The sequence below is a fragment of the Oncorhynchus masou genome, chromosome 23 (assembly GCF_036934945.1).
Source record: "Oncorhynchus masou masou isolate Uvic2021 chromosome 23, UVic_Omas_1.1, whole genome shotgun sequence".
NCBI classification, from domain to species: Eukaryota; Metazoa; Chordata; class Actinopteri; order Salmoniformes; family Salmonidae; genus Oncorhynchus; species Oncorhynchus masou.
The window spans coordinates 37226778-37252869 of NC_088234.1; the positions used below are offsets into that span (position 1 = coordinate 37226778).

The 26092-nt window shown below is 41.8% G+C and overlaps 1 protein-coding gene across 7 annotated transcripts in view; it reads right to left on the bottom strand.

Annotated features, from left to right (window-relative positions):
- Nucleotides 1-7300, bottom strand: part of LOC135510771 (fibroblast growth factor receptor 2-like) — a 122439-nt gene extending 115139 nt beyond the window's left edge. For 4 of the 7 annotated variants that reach the window (XM_064931974.1, XM_064931972.1, XM_064931976.1 and 1 more), the window contains exons 1-2: nucleotides 6599-7300; nucleotides 3688-3964 (exon numbers count right to left, since the gene is read on the bottom strand). In XM_064931974.1, the coding sequence (XP_064788046.1) occupies nucleotides 3688-3877 (190 nt within the window). In that variant the 5' untranslated portion in view covers nucleotides 3878-3964; nucleotides 6599-7300. The remainder of the gene's footprint in view (nucleotides 1-3687; nucleotides 3965-6598) is intronic. The other 3 variants (XM_064931978.1, XM_064931977.1, XM_064931973.1) reach the window with 2 other exon arrangements.
- Nucleotides 7301-26092: the final 18792 nt, after the last annotated feature.

The window sequence follows — 26092 nt, forward strand, 5'->3', positions numbered from 1 at the left end:
AAATTGGGTTCTTCTTATTGAAACTGAACTGGCTATAACTATGCATGTATCATGTTATGAAAACCTGAACAGAGATTTTAAAGTAACATAATTAAAGAAATAAAGACAATAAATATAATTACTAGATTGTAGGGCTGAGACGAACAATACCAGCATCGCAATATGTTTCCCATGGCAAAAATGAAAACACGAAGCAGACCAAACTCTTTGGTCCTTTAAAAACCTGCTGTATATAAAATAGTGTGTGCTATAACTTGGAAAATAAATAAATGTGATTCTGGATAACAACATAATGTTTGTTTCTAACATTAGGAAGCTAAATCTGCTTCGTGTTTTGTTTCTTGGCCATGATACTAACGAGTATCGCGATACTGGTATCGTCCCAGCCCTACTAAATTGTGTTTTAATGTCAGTAGCAGCCTCTTCCTGCTCCACACAAGATGAGGGACAGAAGTGTAGCACAGTACATTTCAGCATGTTCCTCCCAGCTATACTAGCCTTGCAGGTAGGAGTCCTACAGTAAATCACGAGCTGACAAGTTGTTTTGCTCACATAATGAGTAGCAATCGATCAAAACGAATCACAATTTACGTGTTTTCCATGACAATGGGTTGTCACGCCCATGCATATTTACATTGATTTAGCCTGACTATCATTCAGTCCACTTAACTACTACCACAAGTATAGTAAGAGTGAGGACCATAGAAATTGAATGAATAGATTGTATTTTTATGGTGAAGATAGCTAGGTTTACCTTCTTGGACACCTGTACTTTGTCAGTTCCATCGGCACGCAAGTTTCAACGTACAGACTACACACACACAGTGCCACATTCGTTCATTCAACACAAGTATCTAAACAGGTCCTGGAGCCAAGCAGCATAAACGCCATTGTAAAGGGACACATACCAGCGTTTGTAACCCGTTTCCATATCATTGTTACTCCGCTCCACTTTCCCAGTTCATTTCACGGTGCAAATCCAGCCTAGCTTCTGGACAAGGCAAACAGTTCCATAAATATAGAATGTTCGGGGTGACTGACGACAACCATAATACCAATACTGTATAGCCTTTTCACAACCATGCTCGCTCTACTTCTTCAGTTTATGGGTCTGCACACAAAAAGATGTTGCATAAAGAGTGAGATTGAGAAAATGCATCAACAGCCCATGCTTAAGTGAAACTAAGTCAAGGGATGGCGTGCACATACATTTCAGTTTAACAACCTTCTTCAGTGGGTAGGAAAAAAGACTAGCAACAGAGCTATCATGGGTTCCTTCCTTGTTCAAAGCAAGCAGTAACACTGATATGCACTCTATGACAATATCCCTCCCTTTCCAGAGAGGTATATAGAGACAGTGGTGCATGCACTTGTGGCACTTGTGGCCCCGGGCGCTCTAGTGTTCAGAGGGGGTGGGGCCAAAGGCCATTACTGTCAAGACAACCTCTGGGGGGTAATTAAGAAAGGGACAGACAGTCTAGTCTGTCTCTTTTCACGTTCCTCTGTTTCTGTCAGTACAGATGGGACACCACAACCACAACCAATCAGAGTGAGAGAGATGAAAGATTCATTCTCATATGAGCCAAATGGAAATAAATTGTAAAACTGTTTGGTGCACCTTTGGTGGTTTAAAATGCATTGTATCCACTTGTGTGTGGCTGGTATGGATTGTGTTTTTAAATAACCAAATAAATCCAATGAAAATGCTTGCTCACACACAAAACACACACAAACTTCACTGCCGTGGAATACTACCCCTATGTGCTTGACCAGGGTCAGCTAACAAAAACTGATCTGAAATCAGATAACAGGGCTTTCTAAATAAGCCTCAGAAACCTGCCCTGTTGATCCGTCATCATGTGAGCCCCAGGTTCAGCCCACTTAATCCCCGTCACATGACTTCCCAACTTTTCCTCCTTCTCCGTAATCTCCCCTATTTGAAGGAAAAGTCAGGAAAAGTCAACTATGCACAAATCCTCTTAAAACATTTTGCTATTTGCAAATATTGGATTACAAGGGGAAAATTCCAGGCTCTTACAACAAAGGCATGTCCAATAAATCTGTTTTTCAAATGGAGCTGATTGGAGCTACGAGGACTCTCTTTCTGTAAACAACAAAAACAAGAGTGAAAACCTGAGGTAGTGAGGTAATCCATGTCTGGGCAAGTGTGGGCAACTCCCGACCCCTAGGCCAAAGGGCAAGAGAGCAGGGGCTGAGTGTGTGTGTAAACTGTGAAGGGGGATTCAAAAGTCATGCCTGTTGGCCCAACTTATCAAAACTTACTGCCTGACAAGCCAACACAACAGCTCTAATTAGGGTATGCCTACTTCTCTGAATCTCCAGGCTCCTTGGAGGCCTGCGACAAAATACATAGTACCCACAAACACTGCCTGTATTACAAACCATCTTTCAAAATGTATTTCAAGAAGTGACCGTTTCTAAAATAAAACGCGACCATCTCAGGGTTCAGCAGCCCAAAAAGATGTTAAAAAAATGGCCATGGAAGGTAATTTAGCTGGAGACAAGCTGGAGCGACTTTAGGCATGGGGTTGTTTTTAAAAGACAAACCACATACCCTGGTCTAAGGAACCAAAAAAACTGTGTAAAGTTAAGGAAAGTATATTATTTTGCATTCACACTGTTCACCAAAAACAAACAAAAGGCTGCTTGGTGGAAAATAGGCTACACATAGACTAACAGGTTAAAGTGTGTGGTCCTCACTCCTCCCCTCAGAAGAAGCAGAGAGAGAGACTGACAGAGAAGAAAAAAAGAGCAAAAAACGCAGTAGAAAAGGAGCAAAAAACATTTGATTCACTCAGCAACACCTTGAAAAGTATTGTGTATGTTGGGAATCAGCCTACTGCAGTGCGAGTAGAGGATGAAGAGAGCTCCCTCTTTCCTTCTCTCTCTCTCTCTGGGGGCAGCGGGGCACCCGAGAGGTGAAAGTGAAAACACTGTCCCACTCACCTTCCCACTCATCCTCTCATTCCAGGTCCCGGACCAGTATTTCACACATCCTAGGCTTTGTCCATGGCAATTTAAAGCACCACCGCCTGATAAGCTTTTCTTGACTGTTTTTAACTTTAGATGACACAAATAGTGTCCTGAGACTGAAAATTCACAACAGCAGGCAAAGAAAAAGTGACAATGGGAAAGAAGTAAGAACCAAAGCTATGTGCCATGGTAGTAAGTATCTCATGGTGTGGCAAACATCACACATGCCAAGGTTAGTTAGTTTCCACATTTTATAGTTTTCCTTTTTACGTGCCCCAATTTCTCAATTCCACATGTTTTATTTCTAATGAATCCATAATCCTGTGGAGATTTGTTAATATGAGGGTGAGGGCATATTTTAGGGAAAAGAAATAGGAGTACAACTCAAAAGTGCCAGCCCTCCTCCTCCCCAACTCAAACCACAATAACCACCCTTACAGTGTACAATGAGGGGTGCAAGACAATAACTAAGGAGCCAAGTTGAGTCTTACAACAACATTACCTCCTTCTCTCTATCCCACCATTGCTCTTAGGCACAGGTGCCTATTGCCCTTAGGCACAGACCTAGGATCAGCTTATCTTTCCCAAATCCTAACCTTAACCAATGAAGGGGGAAACCTTTAAACTGACGTTAGTTAAGTATCTAGGGGCAACAATGTATATAATACTGTCAATGAGGAGCCAGTATCTTACCTTCAGGTTCTAGCGTAGCCTCCTCTTCCTCAGCGGCAGTGTACGGCGGCCTTGCCAAAGTAGCCGTTGCTAGGGACAGCAGGATGGTGGCGAGCAGCCAGGCCCACGAGGCCATCCCGTTAGTGGAGGGTGAGTCCGTCCCCCATCCCCCCCTCCTCAGGCTCTGCCTCCCCCTGGACACTGATCCCATCTGAGGGGCTCCACCCAACCATCAACTGCAGGCTGCCCGGCCTGTCACTCACTGTGAATTCCCCCAATCACCTGGGCTGAGGAAAGGCTGTTGGGAGGAGCAATAAAGTTGGAAAAATTGTGGTAAATAGGTGAAGATGGAGAGAAAAAGGTAGGTAGGGATGAACATTTTAAATAATGTGGGGAGAAAGGATGAGAGAGGGAGAAATAGAGAGAAAACCAAAAGAGAAAAATACTATAGTTATATTCTCACCTATTCTAATTTGTTTACTGACTTTTTACATTTATTTCAGTTACAATAACACCAATAGAAAGAGTAGAGAGAGTAAGAGCGAGAGACTGTCACAAAATGCTGTCAAACAAGCCTTGCCACAGACATACCGAAACTCTGATGCACCTCAGCTCAGCACACAACCACACTACAGCTGCCTTTACACCAGACCCATTGTCACAAATCCTCATGTTCTCTATTACAATACTACCGTCTGAGCACGTAGCATTTCATTTAAGTGGACTTGGCGCTTGCATTTCTAGGCTAAAATCACCTTTGTAAAAGATGTACATTTATAAAAAATAAAAATTGAAACTGCATAGAAAAGGCATTGTTAGTTGTGAAAAACAACTTTATTACAAGGCTATCTATAACCTATGTATTGTATTATACCGTTTCACTAATGAAATTATTAGCCTATTGTTATTATTTCTGAAATTGTGGAATATCAAATTCCATCAAACATCACCCTCTTCTAATCAGAGAGTATGTTACAATTAATATGTAAATCATCCAATACTGAATAGCCTATTTGACTTTTATCCGAGATGCTCCAAACCTGTTGCTTTCCATTTGAGGTTAGTATTAGTATTAGTGAATATGCATACTTTTCTGTTGCAAAATAAATGCACTTAATTCATTGTAGCTCTAGGATTATGCGACTTGTAATTTAAATGGAATACACTAGGACACATCAATCTATTTGGTCATTGCCAAACATCTGCGGTGCAATCCGTTTTAGAAATCTATGGGGGTTTGGAGCGGCTGCAAAGAGCCAATAGTCACGCATCCTCAAGCGCCTTCTGCTCCAGCTGCGATGTATTGATTGGTTTACCCAGGAAGATGCATGTCATTTATACTTGTAGGCGTAAACAGCAACTTTGAAATGTGTTGAGAGATTCTGGTTCATATATATTGACTGGAGAGGGGAGAGCACGCGCGGATTCCAAGCAAACGTTTATGTCCACCGCGCGCACTACATCATGGGATGCTGCCTGGATGCATCCCGCACGTACAACGTAACTAGAGTGGGCAGACTACCTTGGTTTAGGACTATGGTTTATTTAAAAAAACAAAATTCGTCTATCAATGTGACGTAGAAAATTAAGCAACGTAATAAATAACCAGAACAGTGTTGTTAATGAACATGCATGGGTGCTGCATCCACTGCTTAGATATGTTTTCCTTATTGAGGGGAAAACATAGTAATAGGCTGTTGTTGTTTAATGAAAAATAGTATTTCCCCTAAATAAGAAAACAAGAGCTCTTGCTTCATAGTATAAAAGGGGTAGGCTACATTATATGGCAATTTATTATAATTTGACTGTCAGATCAACGTAGTATTTTAATTAGCCTATGGATAAGATGAGTCCTTTCAAAACTCCTTAGAATAACAAATATGGCTAAAACAACAGGTCTTACCAGCATTCAAAATTAGCTATTCTATTTCAGATGCGTAAAGCCCACGTCAGGAATGTATTATATTCTCGTATAGTCAGTTCCCGCAGGGAACACTTTTGCTAAGCAAAATGGACACTTCAGACCGGCACTGCAAGGTAACCGACAATCCATGGACAATTCTTTAGGCTCGACAATTCGCCTAAGTCTAGCCATCTTTTGGGGATTTTGCTGTGGTAAATCTAACTACCACATGTATAGCCTACAGCTTTGAAAACCCATTTATGAGTTGCTGCTGTCAACAACATGACATCCAATAAGTTCAGACACCAGGGCTTTTCCGCATGCATATGCATGTCCACAGGTTTCCCTGGCCCCCATTTAAACCAAATCTTCCGAATGAAATTTCTTAGCGTTGATTTTAATCCTATTGATATTCAAATCAGTTGGCTTTTGGACTCAGTGCTCAGTGAGTCCATGCAGTAAAAACACAAAGTGCGGTCATGGGGTAGTTGGCACCATTAATGCGATGTAGAAAATTAGCAAAATAATAAATAACCAGAACAGTGTTGTTAATGAACATGCATGGGTGCTGCATCCACTGCTTAGATATGTTTTCCTAATTGAGGGGAAAACATAGTAAACATCGCCTTATAGGCTGTTGTTGTTGAATGAAAAACAGTATTTCCCCCAAATAAGAAAACAAGAGCTCTTGCTTCGTAGTATAAAAGGGGTAGGCTACATTATATATGGCAATGTATTATAATTTGACTGTCAGATCAACGTAGTATTTTAATTAGCCTATGGATAAGATTAGTCCTTTCAAAACTCCTTAGAATAACAAATATGGCTAAAACAACAGGTCTTACAAACTTCACTGCCGTAGAATACTACCCCTATGTGCTTGACCAGGCTATTCTATTTCAGATGCGTAAAGCCCACATCAGGAATTGATTCTATTCAATTCTATTCTCGTTGGTCCGAGGACGAATAGAACAATAACCATTTGAGATCTATGCCCACAATTTGCCAAAATACGGCCAAAATACTTACAACGAATAACTACCTAAAGTCTGGAAGAACTCCGATTCGCATGCATGGACAAGGCAGGAGGCGAGTGCCTGTGCCGAATCGAGAGGAATGTGTAGCCTAGTCCCGATGGAGCAAATTCACCCCACTGCACCAAAAATGCCAAGCAGCGATTTTTTTTACTTTCCCCAAATTGGAAGAGCAACAAAAGAAAATCACTGAAAATGTATTATTAAATCACGAAGTCATTGTTGTTCCATGGCACTTTAAAAAATCCGAATTTAAATCCATATCCTTGAAAAATAACTAGAAAAACATAGCTACGTCCCTGAAACTTCTTCACCAAGTTGCTAGTCAACTCAAATGTCAGTGTACCAGAGCGAGCGCATTCTTCATCCAAACGAAAGGTCTGCAATTTATGATGAACTAATTGGTAAAAAAAGAACATAAACTCTCCAAAAACATAGAATCCATCAATATATGATCCCTCGCGGCAGAGCGTCTTCTTCCCAGACAATCCTAGTACTGTTCTCAGACGCTTTGTCAGGTTTACTAGATTTTTTCTCCTCCTTACGTCCCCCGAAATTCGAGCCGTTTCCTGGCCACAGTGTTTTTGGCTCTGCCTTCCTCAGCCAATCAAATCTCAGTGGCCCCCTCTCTTTCTATGCTTTTGCCTCGAAAGAAACGACGAGCCTTTATTGCTCCGTGCGCCCGAGGAGAGAGTGCTCAATTTACGGAGCTCACTACAAACTTGGTCCCTTACAGGGGTCCTCCGCCCTTCGTTGGCTAGGCTCAACTCGCAATAACTACGCCCCCGTGCGGACAAAACACCCGGTGCGCACGAATCATATACATTGCATTTGGAAAGTAATTCAGACCCGTTGACTTTTTCCACATGATGTTATGTTACAGCCTTATTATAAAATTGATTAAATACAAATATTTCCTCACTCAGGGCTCCCGAGTGGGACAGCGGTCTAAGGCACTGCATTTTAGTACAAGAGGCGTCGCTACAGTCCCTGGTTCAAACCCAGGCTGTATCACATCTGGCCTTGATTGGGAGTCCCATAGGGCGTGCACAATTGGCCCAGCGTTGTCCAGGGTAGGCTGTCATTGTAAATAAGAATTTGTTCTTAACTGACTTGCCAAGTTAAATAATGATATACATTTTTAAATCAATCTACACACAATACCCCATCATGACAAAGCAAAAACATGTTTTTAAAACAGAAATACCTTATTTACATAAGTATTCAGACCCATTGCTTTGAGACTTAAAATTCAGCTCAGGTGCATCCTGTTTCCATTGATCATTCTTGATGTTTCTACAACTTAATTGGAGTCCACCTGTGGTAAATTCAATTTAATGGACATGATTTGGAAAGGCACACACCTGTCTATATAAGGTCTCACAGTTGACAGTGCATGCTAGAGCAAAAACCAAGCCATGAGGTAGAAGGATGTGTCCGGAGAGCTCAGAAACAGGATTGTGTCGAGACAAAGAGTAAAGGGTCTGAATACTTATGTAAATGTAATATTTCAGTAGATTTCTTTTAATGGATTTGCATATATTTCTAAAGAGCTGTTTTTGCTTTGTCATTATGGGGTGTTGTGTGTAGATTGATGAGGAAAAATACAATTTAATCAATTTTAGAATAAGACTAATGTAACAAAATGTGGAAAAAGTCAAGTGGTCTGAATACTTTCCGAATGCACAGTACACAATAGCAATAGGGCATTTACATTGAAAAGGACCCATGAGCACCAACATATAAAGTTAATAGGAGTATATCAAATTGAGTGTCAAATGAGAGCTAAGAGTCTATATTTTTGGGAAATTAAGGCATAGATAAATGTTTAAACCATTTTCCATCTAAGAAATTTGGCATAAGTAAAGGATTTGATTTCTGTATAAACAAATGGAAAAGGGGTCTTCGAAAACATCTACCAGAAAAAGTTGTATAAGGTATAAAAAATACATCAAAACACAATAATGTTGATAAAAAGACCCCTGCCAACTAATATCCACACTGATATTTAGTTTTGGAGAAATTATTTACCTTCTGTAAATTGAAGAACTATTGCCTTCGACCTTGTAATTCTGTTTCCAAAAACCAACGTCTTTTCTAACGTCTCTCCCTGATGAGGAGGAAGGATAATAAAAGTTCACAGAAGTAACAAGTAATGGTAGACCTACCAATTAGTTATATAAATTGTGTTTATGAATTATTAAGTGATTAAAACTCGTAATCCCTTTACCACAAAAAATCTGTAACAGATTTACTGCAATTACTCACCATGGACTAGCAGAATCCTTTTTTTCCTTTAAGGAGTCCGATGAGCCCGACGTGAATGATATACTGCTCTCCCGGGAACAGGCCCGTTATTTGCGTGAAGATAATGCAGTGAAAAAGGCGGGCTGCCTTCTAAGAATTCGTGGGCAATCGAATAAACCCTCACTTCCTTCCATTCTTCTAGTAAACGTGGAATCTTTGAAAATGAAATCATCAACCTATACGGAAGATTAAACTACCAACGAGACATTCAAAACTGCAATATCTTATGCTTCACGGAGTCGTGGCTGAACGACAACATTATCAATATACAGTTGGATGGCTATACGCTGTAGCGACAGGACAGAACAGCGGCGTCTGGTAAGACAAGGGGCGGCGGACTATGTATTTCTGTAAATAACAGCTGGTGCACGATATCTAAGGAAGTCTCAAGGTTTTGCTCGCCTATGGTAGAGTATCTCATGATAAGCTGTAGACCACACTACCTACCTAGAGAGTTTTTATCACTAATTTTCGTAACTGTCTATAAACCACCACAAACTGATGCTGGCACTAAGACCGCACTGAATAAGCTGTATTCCGCCATAAGCAAACAGGAAAACGCACACCCAGAAACGTCGCTCCTAGTAGCCGGGGACTTCAATTTAGGGAAACTTAAATCCGTCTTACCACATTTCTGTCAGCATGTTAAATATGCAACCAGAGGGGAAAAAACTCTGGACCACATTTACTCCACACACAGAGACGCATACAAAGCTCTCCCTCACCCTCCATTTGGCAAATCTGACCATAATTCTATCCTCCTGATTCCTGCTTACAAGCAAAAATTGAAGCAAGAAGCACCAGTGACTCAATGAATTAAAAAATGGTCAGATGAAGCAAATACTAAGCTACAGGACTGTTTTGCTAGCACAGACTGGAAAATGTTCCGGGATTCCTCTGATGGCATTGAGGAATACACCACATCAGTCATTGGCTTCATCAATAAATGCATTGATGACGTTGCCCCCATAGTGATCGTACTTACTGTACAGGTGTAACAGTATAGCTTCTGTCCCTCTCCTCACCCCTACCTGGGTTTGAACCAGGGACCCTCTGCACACATAGACAACAGCCACCCTCAAAGCATCGCTACCTCAGGAGGCTGAAGAAATTCGGCTTGTCACCAAAAGCACTCACAAACTTCTACCGATGCACAATCGAGAGCATCCTGGCGGGCTGTATCACCGCCTGGTACGGCAACTGCTCCGCCCACAACCGTAAGGCTCTCCAGAGGGTAGTGAGGTCTGCACAACGCATCATCGGGGGCAAACTACCTGCCCTCCAGGACACCTACACCACCCGATGTTACAAGAAGGCCATAAAGATCATCAAGGACAACAACCACCCGAGCCACTGCCTGTTCACCCCGCTATCATCCAGAAGGAGAGGTCAGTACAGGTGCATCAAAGCTGGGACCGAGAGACTGAAAAACAGCTTCTATCTCAAGGCCATCAGACTGTTAAACAACCACCACTAACATTGAGTGGCTGCTGCCAACACACTGACTCAACTCCAGCCACTTTAATAATGGGAATTGATGGGAAATTATGTAAAATATATCACTAGCCACTTTAAACAATGCTACCTAATATAATGTTTACATACCCTACATTATTCATCTCATATGTATACGTATATACTGTACTCTATATCATCTACTGCATCTTTATGTAATACATGTATCACTAGACACTTTAACTTTGCCACTTTGTTTACATACTCATCTCATATGTATATTCTGTACTCGATACCATCTACTGTATCTTGCCTATGCTGCTCTGTACCATCACTCATTCATATATCTTTATGTACATATTCTTTATCCCCCAACACTTGTGTGTATAAGACAGTAGTTTTGGAATTGTTAGTTAGATTACTTGTTGGTTATTGCTGCATTGTCGGAACTAGAAGCACTACACTCGCTATACTCGCATTAACATCTGCTAACCATGTGTATGTGACAAATAAAATTTGATTTGATTTGATTTACCCATCGCTCCACAAAAGCCACGGCCCTTGCAGAGCAAGGGGAACAACTACTTCAAGGTCTCAGAGTGAGTGACATCACTGATTGAAACGCTATTAGCGCGCACCCTGCTAAATAGCCAGCCATTTCACATTGGTTAAACTCACCCTCCTTTTGATCTCCTCCTTTTCCGCAGCAACCAGTGATCCGGGTCACAGCACCAATGTAACAGTTTAGCTTCCGTCTCTCTCCTCACCCCTACCTGGGCCTGAACCAGGGACTCTCTGCACACATAGACAACAGCTACCCTCGAAGCATCGTCACCCATCGCTCCACAAAAGCCGCAGCCCTTGCAGAGCAAGGGGAACAACTACTTCAGGGTCTCAGAGCGAGTGACGTCACCGATTGAAACGGTATTAGCGTGCACCCCGCTAAGTAGCTAGCCATTTCACATTGGTTACACAGGAATAATCTGCACTGATCTAAAGGCTAGAGCTTCCGCTTTCAAGGAGCAGGTCTCTAACTCTGAAGCTTATAAGAAATCCCGCTATGCTCTCCGACGAACAATCAAACAGGCAAAGCGTCAATACAAGACTAAGATCGAATCGTACTACACCGGCTCTGATGCTCGTTGGACGTGGCAGGGCTTGCAAACCATTACAGACTACAAAGGGAAGCAAAGCCGAGAGTTGCCCATTGACACAAGCCTACCAGACGAGCTAAACTACTTCTATGCTCGCAAATAACACTGAAACATGCATGAGAGCACCAGCTGTTCCGAAGACTGTGTGATCACGCTCCCCGCAGCCGATGTGAGTAAGACCTTTAAACAGGTCAACATTCACAAGGCCGCATGGCCTGACAGATTACCAGGATGTGAACTACGAGCATGTGCTGACCAACTGGCAAATGTCTTCACTGACATTTTCAACCGCTCCCAGTCCGAGTCTGTAATACCAACATATTTTAAGCAGACCCCCTTAGTGCCTGTGCCCAAGAACACTAAGGCAACCTGCCTAAATAACTACCGACCCGAAGCACTCACTTCTGTAGCCATGAAGTGCTACGAAAGGCTAGTCATGGCTCGCATCAACACCATTATCCTAGAAACTCTAGACCCATTCCAATTTGCATACCATCCTGACAGATCCACAGATGATGCAATCTCTATTGCACTCCACACTGCCCTTTCCCACCTGGACAAAAGGAACACCTATTTGAGAATGCTATTCATTGGCTACCGCTCAGCGTTCTACATCATAGTGCGCTGAAATCTCATCAGTAAGCTAAGGACCCTGGGAGTAAACACCCCCCTCTGCAACTGGATCTTGGACTTCCTGACGGGCAGCCCCCAGGTGATAAGAGTAGGCAACAACACATCCGCCACGCTGATCCTCCACATAGGGGCCCCTCAGGGGTGTGTGCTCAGTCCCCTCCTGTACTCCTTGTTCATTCATGACTGCACGGCCAGGCACGACTCCAACGCCATCATTAAGTTTGCCGAAGACACAACAGTGGTAGGTGTGATCAACGATGAGACAGCCAATAAGGAGGTCAGAGACCTGGCCGTGTGGTGCCCGGACAACAACCTCTCCCTCAATGTGATCAAGATAAAGGAGATGACTGTGGACTACAGATCCTCAAAAGGTTCTTCAGCTGCACCATCGAGAGCATCACTGCCGAGTATGGAAACTACTCGCCCATACAGACCGAGGGTAAAGCGTACAGCGCAGTACATCACTGGGGCCAAGCTTCCTGCCATCCAGGACCTCTATACCAGGTGGTGTCAGAGGAAGGCCCTAAAAATTGTCAAGGACTCCAGCCACCCTAGTCATAGCCTGTTCTCTCTGCTACAGCACGGCAAGCTGTAACCGGACCGCGAGGTCTAGGTCCAAGAGGCTTCCAAACAGCTTCCTGAACATCTAAACAAATGGCCACCCAGAATATTTGCATCCCCCCCCCTTTTACGCCACTGCTACTCTCTGTTGTTATCATCCATGCATAGTCACTTTAATAACTGTACCTACATGTACATATTACCTCAACTAACCGGTGCACCGCACTTTGTACCAGTACCCTTCTGCATATAGTCTCGCTATTGTTATTTTCTTGATTCTCTTTAATTACTTGTTACTTTTATTTCTTATTCTTATTATTTTTAAACTGCGTTGTGGGTTAGGGGCTCGTAAGTAAGCATTTCACTGTAAGGTCTACACCTGTTGTATTCAGCGCATGTGACTAATACAATAAAATTTGTTTTGAGTGTGCAAGGCGGTATTGAATATGTCACTGTCTGTCCATGTGTCACCTCATATTCTTCTCTCGACCTGTGTGCACCTACAGTATGTTGTAAACTTTCATTCATAGGCAAGGTTGTAGCAACCTCATGATGGGTATAGGGAAAATTAGAGTATCATGTAGTAGCCTAAACCTATCAATGTTACATTGAACTGGGTGAATGGAATATGAATGACAGTCATCCAATATGCTGTTACAGAAATAAGGCCATGCCGATGAAGAAAAATAAATAATCCTCCCTCATTTTAAATGGGACCGACCGCCACTGACGTGATTGTATACAAATGTTTGAAATTATTATGTTTTAGAAAAATGTATTTATTTGAGTTTCTTGTGGTCAATTTGCAGTCTACTATATTTTGTAATTAGGTTCTGGCCCCCTGATCATCCACTCAATAAAAAATCGGCCCCTGGCTGAATCTATTTTATGATACCTGTTATATGGGACCAACACTTTAAATGTTGCGTTTATATTTTTGTTCAGTGTATATCTTCCCAGAAGCCCCTCACACACATCCTAGGCTCACCTCATCAACTACCTCTGAGACACAGGATAGGCCCACCCTGTAGCTCCCCTCTCACTCTGCCTCAAGCAGTCTCCCTCATTAGTTCAGGCCTTTTCAATGGCTCTGAAAGAGAGAGTGGAGTGGAACAGAGGGAGGAAAGGAGGGAGGCAGAGGACTAGCTCTGTTTATAGAGGGAAAAACCTCGCATTCAGGATGAATAGAGCAGCTAATAAGGCTGTTACCAAAAGCGAGGGTCTGTACTGTGAATGGAGGGTTCTCTCTCTCTCCCCCATCTCTCACTCTCACAGTAAAGCCATGAGAGAGGTGAAGATGACAGCTTCATTGAGGGGAGAGGGAGAGTTCTGCTGCAGTTTTCTCCTAATACAAGAGCGTCAAGGCAGTCATTCAAGCAAACTCCCTGTTCCTTCACCTTACACTATTTACCACTTTCCATTTTCTCCACCTTTTGAACATCATTTATTTTGGAAAGAAAACTCATCAAGTTATGTTTCTTTAAGCCATTGACTTGGATTGACCCAATTCCCAAGAGCTGTGCTCTCTCTAATGTCCCACTCAATTTCAATTTAAGGGGCTTTATTGGCGTGGGAAACATATGTCTACATCTTAATTATTATTTAAATTGTACCTTTATTTTACTTGGCAAGTCAGTTAAGAACAAATTCTTATTTTCAATGATGGCCTAGGAACAGTGGGTTAACTGCCTGTTCAGGGGCAGAACGACAGCTTTGTACCTTGTCAGCTCGGGGATTTGAACTTGCAACCATTCGCTTACTAGTCTAACGCTCTAACCACTAGGCTACCCTGGCGCCCCTAAAGCAATTGAAATAGATCATAAACAAAAGTGAAATAAACAATACAAAATTAACAGTAAACATTACACTCACAAAAGTTCCAAAAGAACAAAGACATGTCAAATGTCATATTATGTCTATATACATTGTTGTACAATGTACAAAAGGAAAATATCATCCCTCCCCTCTCCCATTTCTTCTGCCGCAACACCCAAAGCAATGGAAGAGAATAAACTAGTGGGACATAGACAGACACACTGTATAAGCACTATCCTCTAAACCAGAACTAATACCAGGTAGAAAGTGTGATAATGAACCTACTAATGAACCTACTTTTCTTCAGTCACAGTATTTTCAATTTAGATATTAGCAGCACTATTTAGCAGCTTTGGTTGATTTTGTGTTCTCAAACAAGTGAGCCTGCCAACATTCCACATCAAGAATATGACCAAAATGGAATTACTGGCAATGAGAAAGGTGGGAATGTTACTGTCAATATAGCATTAAAAATAGTTTTCCAGATTGGATTTCGACAACAACAAAAAAGAGATGTGAGTATTGGGTTGCGTCAGAGACAACCAGGCTACATTTGAGTCCTGAGGCAAAACCAGTTGAGAACCATTGCTCTAAATGATGTTCATCAGCAACCTAGTACTTTGAAACAGCAATGCAATCTTTACAACTTCGGAAATACTATAACTTGAAAAATCCCTTGTTTAACCCCTGACCAACCAGAACATGAGCTAGTTCAGGCCTGGGCAAAGGTTGGCCCAGGGGCCGTATGCGACCCGCGACCTGATACGGTCCGTGGAATCATGCTCAAATCATTTGCAATAGTAAAGTTTTGAAAAACTTATTTGTTATTAGTTTTTCAAAGAAAAGGAAAGTAGACAATGAATGTTCCAGCAAGAGTGGATATCGAAATATTTCTTTATTGAGGTATCAGAGAGCATCGCTGTCTTGAAAGACTACCACTTGTCCCGACAATTCCAGACGAAGCGCGCAGAGAAATATAGGAATATGTCTCATGAGCAGACGGCAAGTGCATTGAAAGAGTTGCCTTCTCGGGTGGAAAACAGCAAGGATTTTTCACAAAACTGCGTTCAGCAAACAACAGAATTGCGAGAGCTAGCTATGTTCTGTACCACAAAATAGCTAAATATAGCAAGCCATTCACTGTGGGCGAATTCATTAAATAATGTTTAATTGACTGCACCAATACTGCCCTGAAAAAAAGAGCTGTTTGAAAATGTTTCCCTGTCAAGACGAACAGTGACACGGCGTGTTGAGGACATTCCAGAGAATATGGAACAACAGTTGAAAGACAAGGTAAATGATTTCTCCTTGGCTCTGGATGAGAGTAGTGATGAACGTGACACGGCACAATTGTAGATATTCTTACGAGGCATAACCCCAAACTTTGAAATGACAGAGGACCTTGCTTCAGTGCAGTCAGTGAAGAGCACAACCACAGGGAAATATTTATTAATAAGTGTATGGCAAAGCTGGGACTGAATTTTGAAAAGTTATCCAGTGTGACCCCTGTGGTGCCCAAACTTGACAGGAAAAAACGTTGCCTTTTGAAAAGGATACAAGATCTAGTAGCTGAGCTAAATCGAGATCATAAAATGATCTTCCTGCATTGCATTATTTATCAGGAGGTGTTCTGTAAATGTGTTCTGAAAATGAGCCATGTTGTGGATACAGTCACTAAAGTGGTAATCTTCATAAGAGCAAAATCTTTAAACCACAGGCAGTTTGTCCCACTGTTGGAAGAGACAGAGTTGTGTCGTGCAGATCTCCCCTACCACACAAACGTGAGATGGCAGAGTTTGGGGAAGGTGTTTAAAAGGGAGTGGGACCTGAAGTCGGAGATTGCTGAGTTTTTGCGAATGGAAGGAAAATATGTGGATTTCCGTCAACTGCAAGATAAAGAATGGTTGGCTGATTTTGCCTTCACCGTGGACATCCTGGCCCTCATGAAAGAACTTAATTCCAAACTACAAGGAAAGAGCATTGTTGCACATCAGAAGTACAGCCTTGTCAAAGCCTTCAAGGGAAAATGACTCCTCCTGATCCGCCAAGTAGAAGCCATTAATCTCACCCACCTTCCGACACTACTTCCCTATCAGATAACCAGCGGGAGAAGTATACAACGCTGCTGCGTGCTTTGAACAGTGAGTTTTCTCGTCGTTTTGAGGATTTCAAAGTGATGGAAAATGACATGCTATTGGTTTCCTCTCCTGTCACCTTCAATGTGGATAACGCTCCCACTGACCTGCAACTTGAGTTAATCGATCTTCAGTCTGATGCAGTAATTGGAGAACTATTCAAAACAATGTCACTGACGAGGTTCTATGCATCTCTCGATTAACAAACTTTCCAAAGATTAGGAGTCATGCTCAGAAGATGTTTGTACTGTTTGGGACAACCTATATATGTGAACAGACATTTTCAGTGATGAAATATAACAAGTCAAGGCACAGATCATCTCTTAATGAATCTCACCTCTCAGCAATCCTGCACATAGCAACTTCAGAAACTACACCTGACTTCACTGCTCTAGTCCATGCCCATCAGTGACCTCACTCCCCACACTGATTGAGTAGTTTAAATGTAATGTTGAGCTCTCTCTCTTTCTTTTGTTTTTGTGCATACCCGTTAACAAGAGTTCTGTCCGTGGTGCTGAATGCAGTGTACTTTTCCCTCTGTGTAGTTCATTGCATGTTTAATAGTGAAAATACCTACCAAAAGGAGAACATGGATGTGGTTTATTTCTGTGCATGTTAAAAAAAAGTAAAATAAGTAGCATATCTGGATGTGATTTACAGTAAATATATTGGTCAACACAGTCATACACATTATGTATAATCCTGTAATATGATTCTGGCCTGCGATGGCAGAAATATATTATAATTTGTCCCTCCATGGAAAATAAGGTATAATAAACTAGCATAAGGAATTGTTTTAAGATGGTCATGCCAAGGATCATTTAGCTCAGGCCTGGGCAATTCTTTTCTACGGAGGGCCACATTAGAATATATTTTTGTCATCGCGGGCCAGAATCATATTACAGGATTATACATCATGTGTATGACTGGGTTGACAGATATATCTACTGTAAATCGCATCCAGATATGCTACTTATTTTAATTTGAATGAACTGAATTCACCGGGCTACCTTCAGATGAAGTCTAGTGGGCATCCTTGAGCAAAACAACCGACATGTACAGTACCAGTCAAAGTTTGGACACACCTACTCATTCAAGGGTTTTGCTTTATTTTTTACTATTTTCTACATTGTAGAATAATTGTGAAGACATCAAAACTATGATATGACACATATGGAATCATGTAGTAACCAAAAAAGGATTAAACAAATCAAAATAGATTTTAGATTCTTCAAAGTAGCTACCCTTTGCCTTGTTGACAGCTTTGCACAGTCTTGGGATTCTCTCAACTAGCTTCACCTGGCATGGTTTCCCAAAAGCCTTGAAGAAGTTCCCATATATGCTGAGCACTTGTTGGCTGCTTTTCCTTTACTCTGCGGTCCAACTAATCCCAAACCATCTCAATTGGGTTGAGGTCGGGTGATTGTGGAGGCCAGGTCATCTGATGCAACACTCCATCCCTCTCCTTCTTGGTCAAATAGCCCTTACACAGCCTGGAGGTGTGTTGGGTCATTGTCCTGTTGAAAAGCAAATGATAGTCCCGCTAAGCACAAACCAGATGGGATGGCATATCGCTGCAGAATGCTGTGGTAGCCATGCTGGTTAAGTGTGCCTTGAATTCTAAATAAATCACTGACAGTGTTACCAGCAAAGCACCCCCACTCCATCACACCACCTCCTCCATGCTTCACGGTGGGAACTACACATGCAGAGATCATTCGTTCACAAAAACACAGTGGTTGGAACCATACATCTCAAATTTGGACTCATCAGACCAAAGGACATATTTCCACCAGTCTAATGTCCATTGCTCATGTTTCTTGGCCCAAGCGAGTCTCTTCTTATTATTTGTGTTCTTCAGTAGCGGTTTCTTTGCAGCCATTTGACCATGAAGGCCTGATTTACACAATCTCCTCTGAACAGTTGTTGAGATGTGTCTGTTAGGTGAACTCTGCAAAGCATTTATTTGGGACTCAATTTCTGAGTCTGGTAACTCTAATGAACGTATCCTCTTTGCAATGTAAAGAATTGATATAATTTTCGGAGGTAAACCCATAGGGTGACATATTAGTTGGACTGTGATTTAGGTTTGGATTCCAGGTCTCACCCAAATATAAACTTTGTTTCCCTTCCCTACTGATATGAAAGGTATGTATAACTTTACTACTTCCAAAAGCCCTAGGGCCCCTCCTCTCTTCTTATTCTCCCAGATTTTTCTCTTGATATTTTTGTCACGTTATAATTAAAAGATCAAAAGTGGGTGAGTCATATCCTGTATAGAACCTGAAACAAATGTGTGTGTGTGTGGGGAGGAGGGGGGACAAAGAGAGAAGGAAAAGTATGCCTCAGGGTTTAATTTGAACCATATAACTTTGACTTTGCAGCCATGTGGGGATGGAAGGGGGAGGACTCACTGCAGAAGGAATAGTGTTGGTGTAAGGGAAACAGTTAGTAGCCTACACAAATAAAGAGCTGATATAATTGCATGTTAAATTGAAGGAGACCAGTCTATTGGACATTCCGTAGAAGGTGTGAGAGATAAATGTTATCGTATTGGGGTGGAGGGAGGGAGAGACAGAGGGGAAGAGAGGAATAGTATTGATACCATACTGCACCCATGACCAATATCACAGCCCTCTAGATAGGGTCAGACAAGAGGTCAGATCTCTTCCCTTCCCTGATATCCCAAGGAATGTGGATTAGCAGTGGTTCTCTGCTTTCAGTACTGTAGACTCCAGAACCCAGCCTCTACTACATATTCTGGCATGTGTTCATCAGGGCACACCGTAACAAAACATTTTAAAATGTGCAATTTAAAACGATAAATACTGTTTATTGTAGGGGAAAAAAGAAGGGAATCGCTGCTAGGGTACACAATCTTGTAGATAGAGGTTGCTCTTTGGCAAAGGGGTTAAGTAGTCATAAAACAAATGAGGACCAAGGCATATAGTGTAATTAAAATGCCTTTATTCTTACGGCATGTTCAATGGATAAAAGTCTTAAAAAGTCTGACGTGTTTCGGCAGTATGTCCTTCGTCAGGGAGTAACCATAAAAAACAAATAGGAATAAGGCACTCTTCATATAATTAAAATGCCTTTATTTTTACGGCATGCTCAATTGAACATGGAAGTTACTCCCTGACGAAGGCCATGCTGCCGAAACACATTTGAATCATATGAAGAGTGCCTTTGTAACTGGTTTCTTCTACCTCCTTCTCTAACGAAGAGGTGGAACAAGGATCGGACCAAAATGCAGCGTGATTCGTTTGATACATCTTTAATGTTGAAAAAACACGAACAATACAAAACAACAAACGTCGAAAACTGAAACAGCCCTGACTGGTGCAACAAACACAGAGACAGGAACAATCACCCACAAACACAGTGAAACCCAGGCTACCTAAATATGGTTCCCAATCAGAGACAACGATAATCACCTGACTCTGATTGAGAACCGCCTCAGGCAGCCATAGACTAATCTATACACCACACACAACCCCAAGACGAAACACACCACAAATTAACCCATGTCACACCCTGGCCTGACTCAATAAATGAAGATAACATAATAAATATAGACCAGGGCGTGACAGCCTTGGTCCTTGTTTTTTTGATAACTAGTGTTTCTTATTGGACAAATTCAGATAGTACATCTTTGTTTCACTCCATTTATTTAAAAAAATGTAATCCGTTTCATGCCTACTGAACACGACCCTGGATAGGATACAGAAGTACAGGTAGCTACCCCCTCTCAGCATCCCCAATATCTCTTAACAACCCAATTAGGACACTTAAGACCCTCTACTGCCCAAACCCTCCTCACTCCCCTAACCATCAGTCAGGTAAGAGACAGAGCAGGGATTCAGTGAGGGGGTAGAGGGTCAGTCATCCATATTCCTCATGTTTCCGCCACAGTTCTTGGTAGTGTTTGGAATAGCTGGGATGCCTGGATGCTTGGCTTACATTGGGGCGTGAACAAAAGGGAGAGAGTCTCCAAAGTTGGTTTTACAATATGAGACTTGGAGTCCAGGCCTTTTGAGAAGAACCAATTCGATTTTTACCTTTGTTTAACAGTTAAGAACAAATTCTTATTTTTAATGACGGCCTAGGAAAAGTGGGGTTAATTGCCTTGTTCAGGGGCAGAATGACAGATTTTAACCTTGTCAGCTCGGGGATTCATTCTTGCATCCTTTCGGTTATGAGTCCAAAGCTCTAACCACTAGGCTACCTGCCGCCCAAATATATCAATGTTTTTCTGTTTTAAGGTAAAGGAGATGGACATTCATTTGTCTTGTTGCAAATTAACTCAAACGCACAGAAATACCTATTTCAGTTTCTATACAGGATATGACTCACCCAATTTTGAGTTATAGGATTTACATCAAACATGCTTGGATAGCCTGCAAACACACACACCCACACCTGACATTCGTACCTTCTGTAGGACACACACACACACACACACACACACACACACACACACACACACACACACACACACACTATGCGCGTTTCAGATTCTATACAGGATATGACTCACCCAATTTTGAGCTATTGGGTATACATCAAACATGCTTGGCCAGACTGCAAACATACACACCCACACCTGACATTCGTACCTACACACGCACACACACACACACACACACACACACACACACACACACACACACACACACACACACACACACACACACACACACACACACACACACACACACACACACACACACACACACACACACACACACACACACACACACACACACACACACACACACACACTCTCTCTCTATGCCTACTGCTCATTACCAGACATTGACACAGGCCTCCATACTAATAGTGACTGTAAGAGCTCATTCTTGTTTGCGCCATGGTGGAGGGAGTTAGGCATTAGCGCTGATGCTGGTGATCCATGCACTTGCTCTGTCTGGATCAACAGGAAGAAGGGTTAAACATTACTGTCTGGATGTGTCCCAGAAGGCACTCAGTTCCCTTTATAGTGTTCTACTTTTGACCAGGGTCCATAGGGCTCTGGTCAAATGTAGTGCACTATATAGAGATTAGTGTGCCATTTGCGACCGATATTCAGTACGTATAGGCTCCTAACAGCTCCTGAAACCCAGCACAGCTCTCTTTGAATGATGAGTCTTAGAATGTTCTCTTCACCTATTCACGAGCAGGACACATCTCCTCTCTGTCTGTGAAGAGATAGAGAGGTGCTGCTCTCCTCCGATAGGTAAGACTTCCTGGCCTGCAGCGTTTGCGCTCACTTAACTGAATAGGTAAAGGTCAGGGGGAGTAATTAACTTTTAGCGCGATTATAAGTTAGTTCTTGGAATAGATTCCATGTGTCAAAAACTGACATTGTTGTCTGATTTGCCACTAATATTATACAGGGAAAATCAGTTTAGTTGATTTCTGGTATATTGTCGAAATAAATAAATCACAGCACGTTTTTTAAATCATTCAGCAGTTTTTACCTGATTAAGTAAAATACCATTGGAAATTAATGATGAAAGTTCAAGTTATATTCCTAACTATAGGGGGGATATGCGCTGTTGAAACTTCCACAACTCAAAAACACATGGAAACTAGATATATTTTTACATTACTGGTTAGAGGACAACCTGTAGAACACAGTCAGATACATTTTGGAATGTTGCATTTTGATACGGGGGTTCACCCGTATATCACCAAACTCAAATCAAATTTTATTTGTCACATGCGCCGAATACAACCGGTGTAAGCCTTACAGTGAAATGCTTACTTAAAAGCCCAGATTTAGAAATAGAGTTAAGAAAATATGTCTCATCATTGTCGGTGATTAGGCCTACCACTGTTGTGTTGTCAGCAAATATAATGATGGTGTTGGAGTCGTGCTTGGCCACGCAGTCGTGGGTGAACAGGGGACTAGGCTTTGTGGGACTATGGTGTTGAAAGCTGAGCTGTAGTCAATGAACAGCATTCTCACATAGGTGTTCCTTTTGTCCAGGTGGGGAAGGGCTGTGTGGAGTGCGATTGAGATTGCGTCATCTGTGGATCTTTTGGGGTGGTATGCGAATTGGAGCTGGTCTAGGGTGTCCGGGATGATGCTGTTGTTGAGCCATGACCAACCTTTCAAAGCACTTCATGGCTACCGACGTGAGTGCTACGGGGCGGTAGTCATTTAGGCAGGTTACCTTCACATTTTTGGGCACAGGGACTATGGTGGTCTGCTTGAAAAATGTTGGTATTACAGGCACGGTCAGGGAGAGGTTGAAAATGTCAGTGAAGACACTTGCCAGTTGGTCCGTGAGTACACTCCCATGTAATCCGTCTGGCCCTGTGGCCTTGTGAATGTTGACCTGTTTAAAGGTCTTACTCACATCGACTACATAGAGCGTGATCACACGGTCATCTGGAACACTGTTTGTTTGTATATCAGTATTGCTTGTTTGTATATCGCAACGTGAAATACTATTATTGCTCTAGACAGAATATTTGCCTCTGCTTTTATGATTTATTCTACAATTCAAACATGGAGATTATCCCACAATCCTGTTCCACCTACACCAAAAGACTTGGATGGAGATCTTCACTCTCATATTGTGAACTTCAGCCATGAACAATTTTACCGGCACCTGATATCACCTTTCCTACGGGAACAGCTGAGCCGCTTGGGGAAGGTACACAGGAAACGCTGCAGCGCCGTTGAGACCGGAGTTAACTCCAACAAGCTGCTTGTTACCTTCAGCCTGCTACTCTGTGGCAATGTACAACCCTGTCCTGGCCCAAACACCACAAAGCAATCAACACAACTCTGCCCAAACTCTGCCTCAAAAGCGGTGGTTTGTTCACATAAAGTGTGGAGCTATCAACCCCTTGCCATATGATGAAGCTGTAAAATCTCAAAGTAACATTTCTCTTGTTTGCAATGTATGCTGTTTAAATGTGGTGCAAAAACAGGGATGAGTGCAATCTAGATGAGATAGAATATGTATCAGCAGTGAGCACGGAAAATAACATGTTTGACTGTTTCAATCAAAGAGGACTTAATTTTATCCATGTGAACGCACAGAGCCTGCTGCTGAAATTAGAGGAATTAAAACTCCTTGCTTCTAACACACGGGCTGCAGTAATTGCTGTGACTGAGACGTGGCTCGATGGGTCTATTGTGGACGATGAGGTTGAGCTACCAGGTTCTAGCATTCATAGAATTGATCCAAACTGAAACGGTGGCGGCGTGTGTGTTTTTACTAGGAATGATTTGCATTTTAACCCTTGTTCAGATCTGAAAATGTTTGGTCTTGAGGTTGCATGGGTAGATATACTTCTTCCTAAATGCCGTCCTGTACTTGTTGGTGTGTGCTATTGGCCTCCTAAGCAGAATTATTTCTATGATTTACTTGAATCGAATTGCTGTGATCACAACAAAATATTTGCTGTCAGAATGTATTCTGCTTGGCGATTTCAATACATATGTGCAGTTATCACCCAAGAAAAGTACACTAGTAATGTCCTGTATAACTTTAATCAGTTATTTGGACTAAATCAACTGATTGTTCAGCCAACCTCGGTGTGTATTGACAGTAAATCAACTTTGGATTTGATTATTGTATCAGATCAAGAGTACGTCTGTTAATCAGGCGTCTTAAATATTGGTTTAAGTGATCATATGGTAACCTACCTTTAAGAAATCGAAAATGCTACTAGATTCAGGTAATAAATACATTAAGGTACGGTCTATGAAACAATACTCAAAAGAACGTTTTGCAGAAGTACTTGTAATTTTGGATTGGTCTAAACTGTGATGTTGATCATGCTTGGTATCTTTTTAAAGATCTGTTTCTGTCTGCACTCGACTCTCTGGCTCAGATGAAACAAATTTGAATCCAACAGTGGTCAGGGAAATGGATCACTTCCCGAGATCTTAGACCTCATAAGCCAGATTCATAAAGACACATCTACAACAAGATTATGACGGTTATATTTACTGTAGAAACCAGGCAAGATACAAAATGGATAAGGCCAGATCCCAACATTATGTAGACGCTGTTAATGACAACTTCCATCAGTCTCGAAAACTGTGGATCATTTTAAAGGACATTGGCTCAAAAACTCCCCATAAGGTAAAATCCTGTAATATGGGTCTGAATATTGATGATGGTTTATGTTATGACCAGGCAAAGGTTGCAAATTATTTTAACACTATAGCCTCATCTCTGGTTAAGAAGTTAACCACCTGCTCTGGACACTATGACCAGTCTTTCATTAACAACTTTTACCACAGCAAAGGATCACTAATGATTTGCTTGAGCTGTGCATAATAACAGAGGACAACATTTGCAATCTACTATGCTTAATGAGCATAAACAAAGCAACTGGGCTGGATAACCTTCCTGCAATATTCATAAAGGATAGTGCTTGTGTCACTGCTAAAATGATAACACATTGTAAACCTTTCTATTAGTAGTGGTACATTTCCCAAGGATCTCAAAACAGCCCGGGTGGTCCCACTCTCCACAAGAAGAGCAGTAAAACAAAGTTTTTCATTTGGACAAGGTTGTCTACATAAGGGAAACCACCCCACTCCCTTGTGCCGCTGGTCAGGTGTATTTATTTGAAGGATTGGTATGATGTGAAATTAATAGATTGTGCAGTGAATAGTGCCACTTTTTAGGATGTCAATATAAATGAATATATTTATGGTTGTTTTGTAATTTTGTCTTGTCTTTTAATCATTATATGTGTTATTGTTTTTTACAATCGAGGACCACTTTGGAAACAAGCGTTTTAATTAATACTTTCTAGTGGTATTCTCTGGGTCCACATTGTGCATTTTAAATTGAACAGCTGGTGCGCTCATGCATGCTTCAGTGTTGCTTGCCTCGAAGCGAGCATAAAGGGCATTTAGCTCGTCTGATAGGCTTGCGTCACTGGGCAGCTCGAGGCTAAGTTTCCCTTTGTAGTCTATAATAGTTTGCAAGCCCTGACACATCTGTCGAGCATCAGAGCCAGTGTAGTAGGATTCAGTCTTAGTCCTGTATTGATGCTTTGCCTGTTTGATGGTTCATCTGAGGGCATAGTGGGATTTCTTTTAAGTGTCAGGATTAGTGTTCTGCTCCTTGAAATCGGCAGCTCTAACCTTTAGCTCAGTGAGGATGTTGCCTGTAGTCCATAGCTTCTGGTTGAGATATGTACGTACGGTCACTGTATGTGGAGTAAAGGTGGTCTAGAGGTATTTTCCTCTGGTTGCACATATGACATGCTGGTAGAAATTAGGTAATTAAAGTCCTGCATTAAAGTCCCCGACCACTAGGAGCGCCACTTCTGGATGAGCATTTTCTTGTTTGCTTATGGCCTTATACAGCTTGTTGAGTCTGGCCTTTGTGTTGGAATCAGTTTGTGGTGGTAAATTGATGGCTACGAATAATATAGATGTGAACT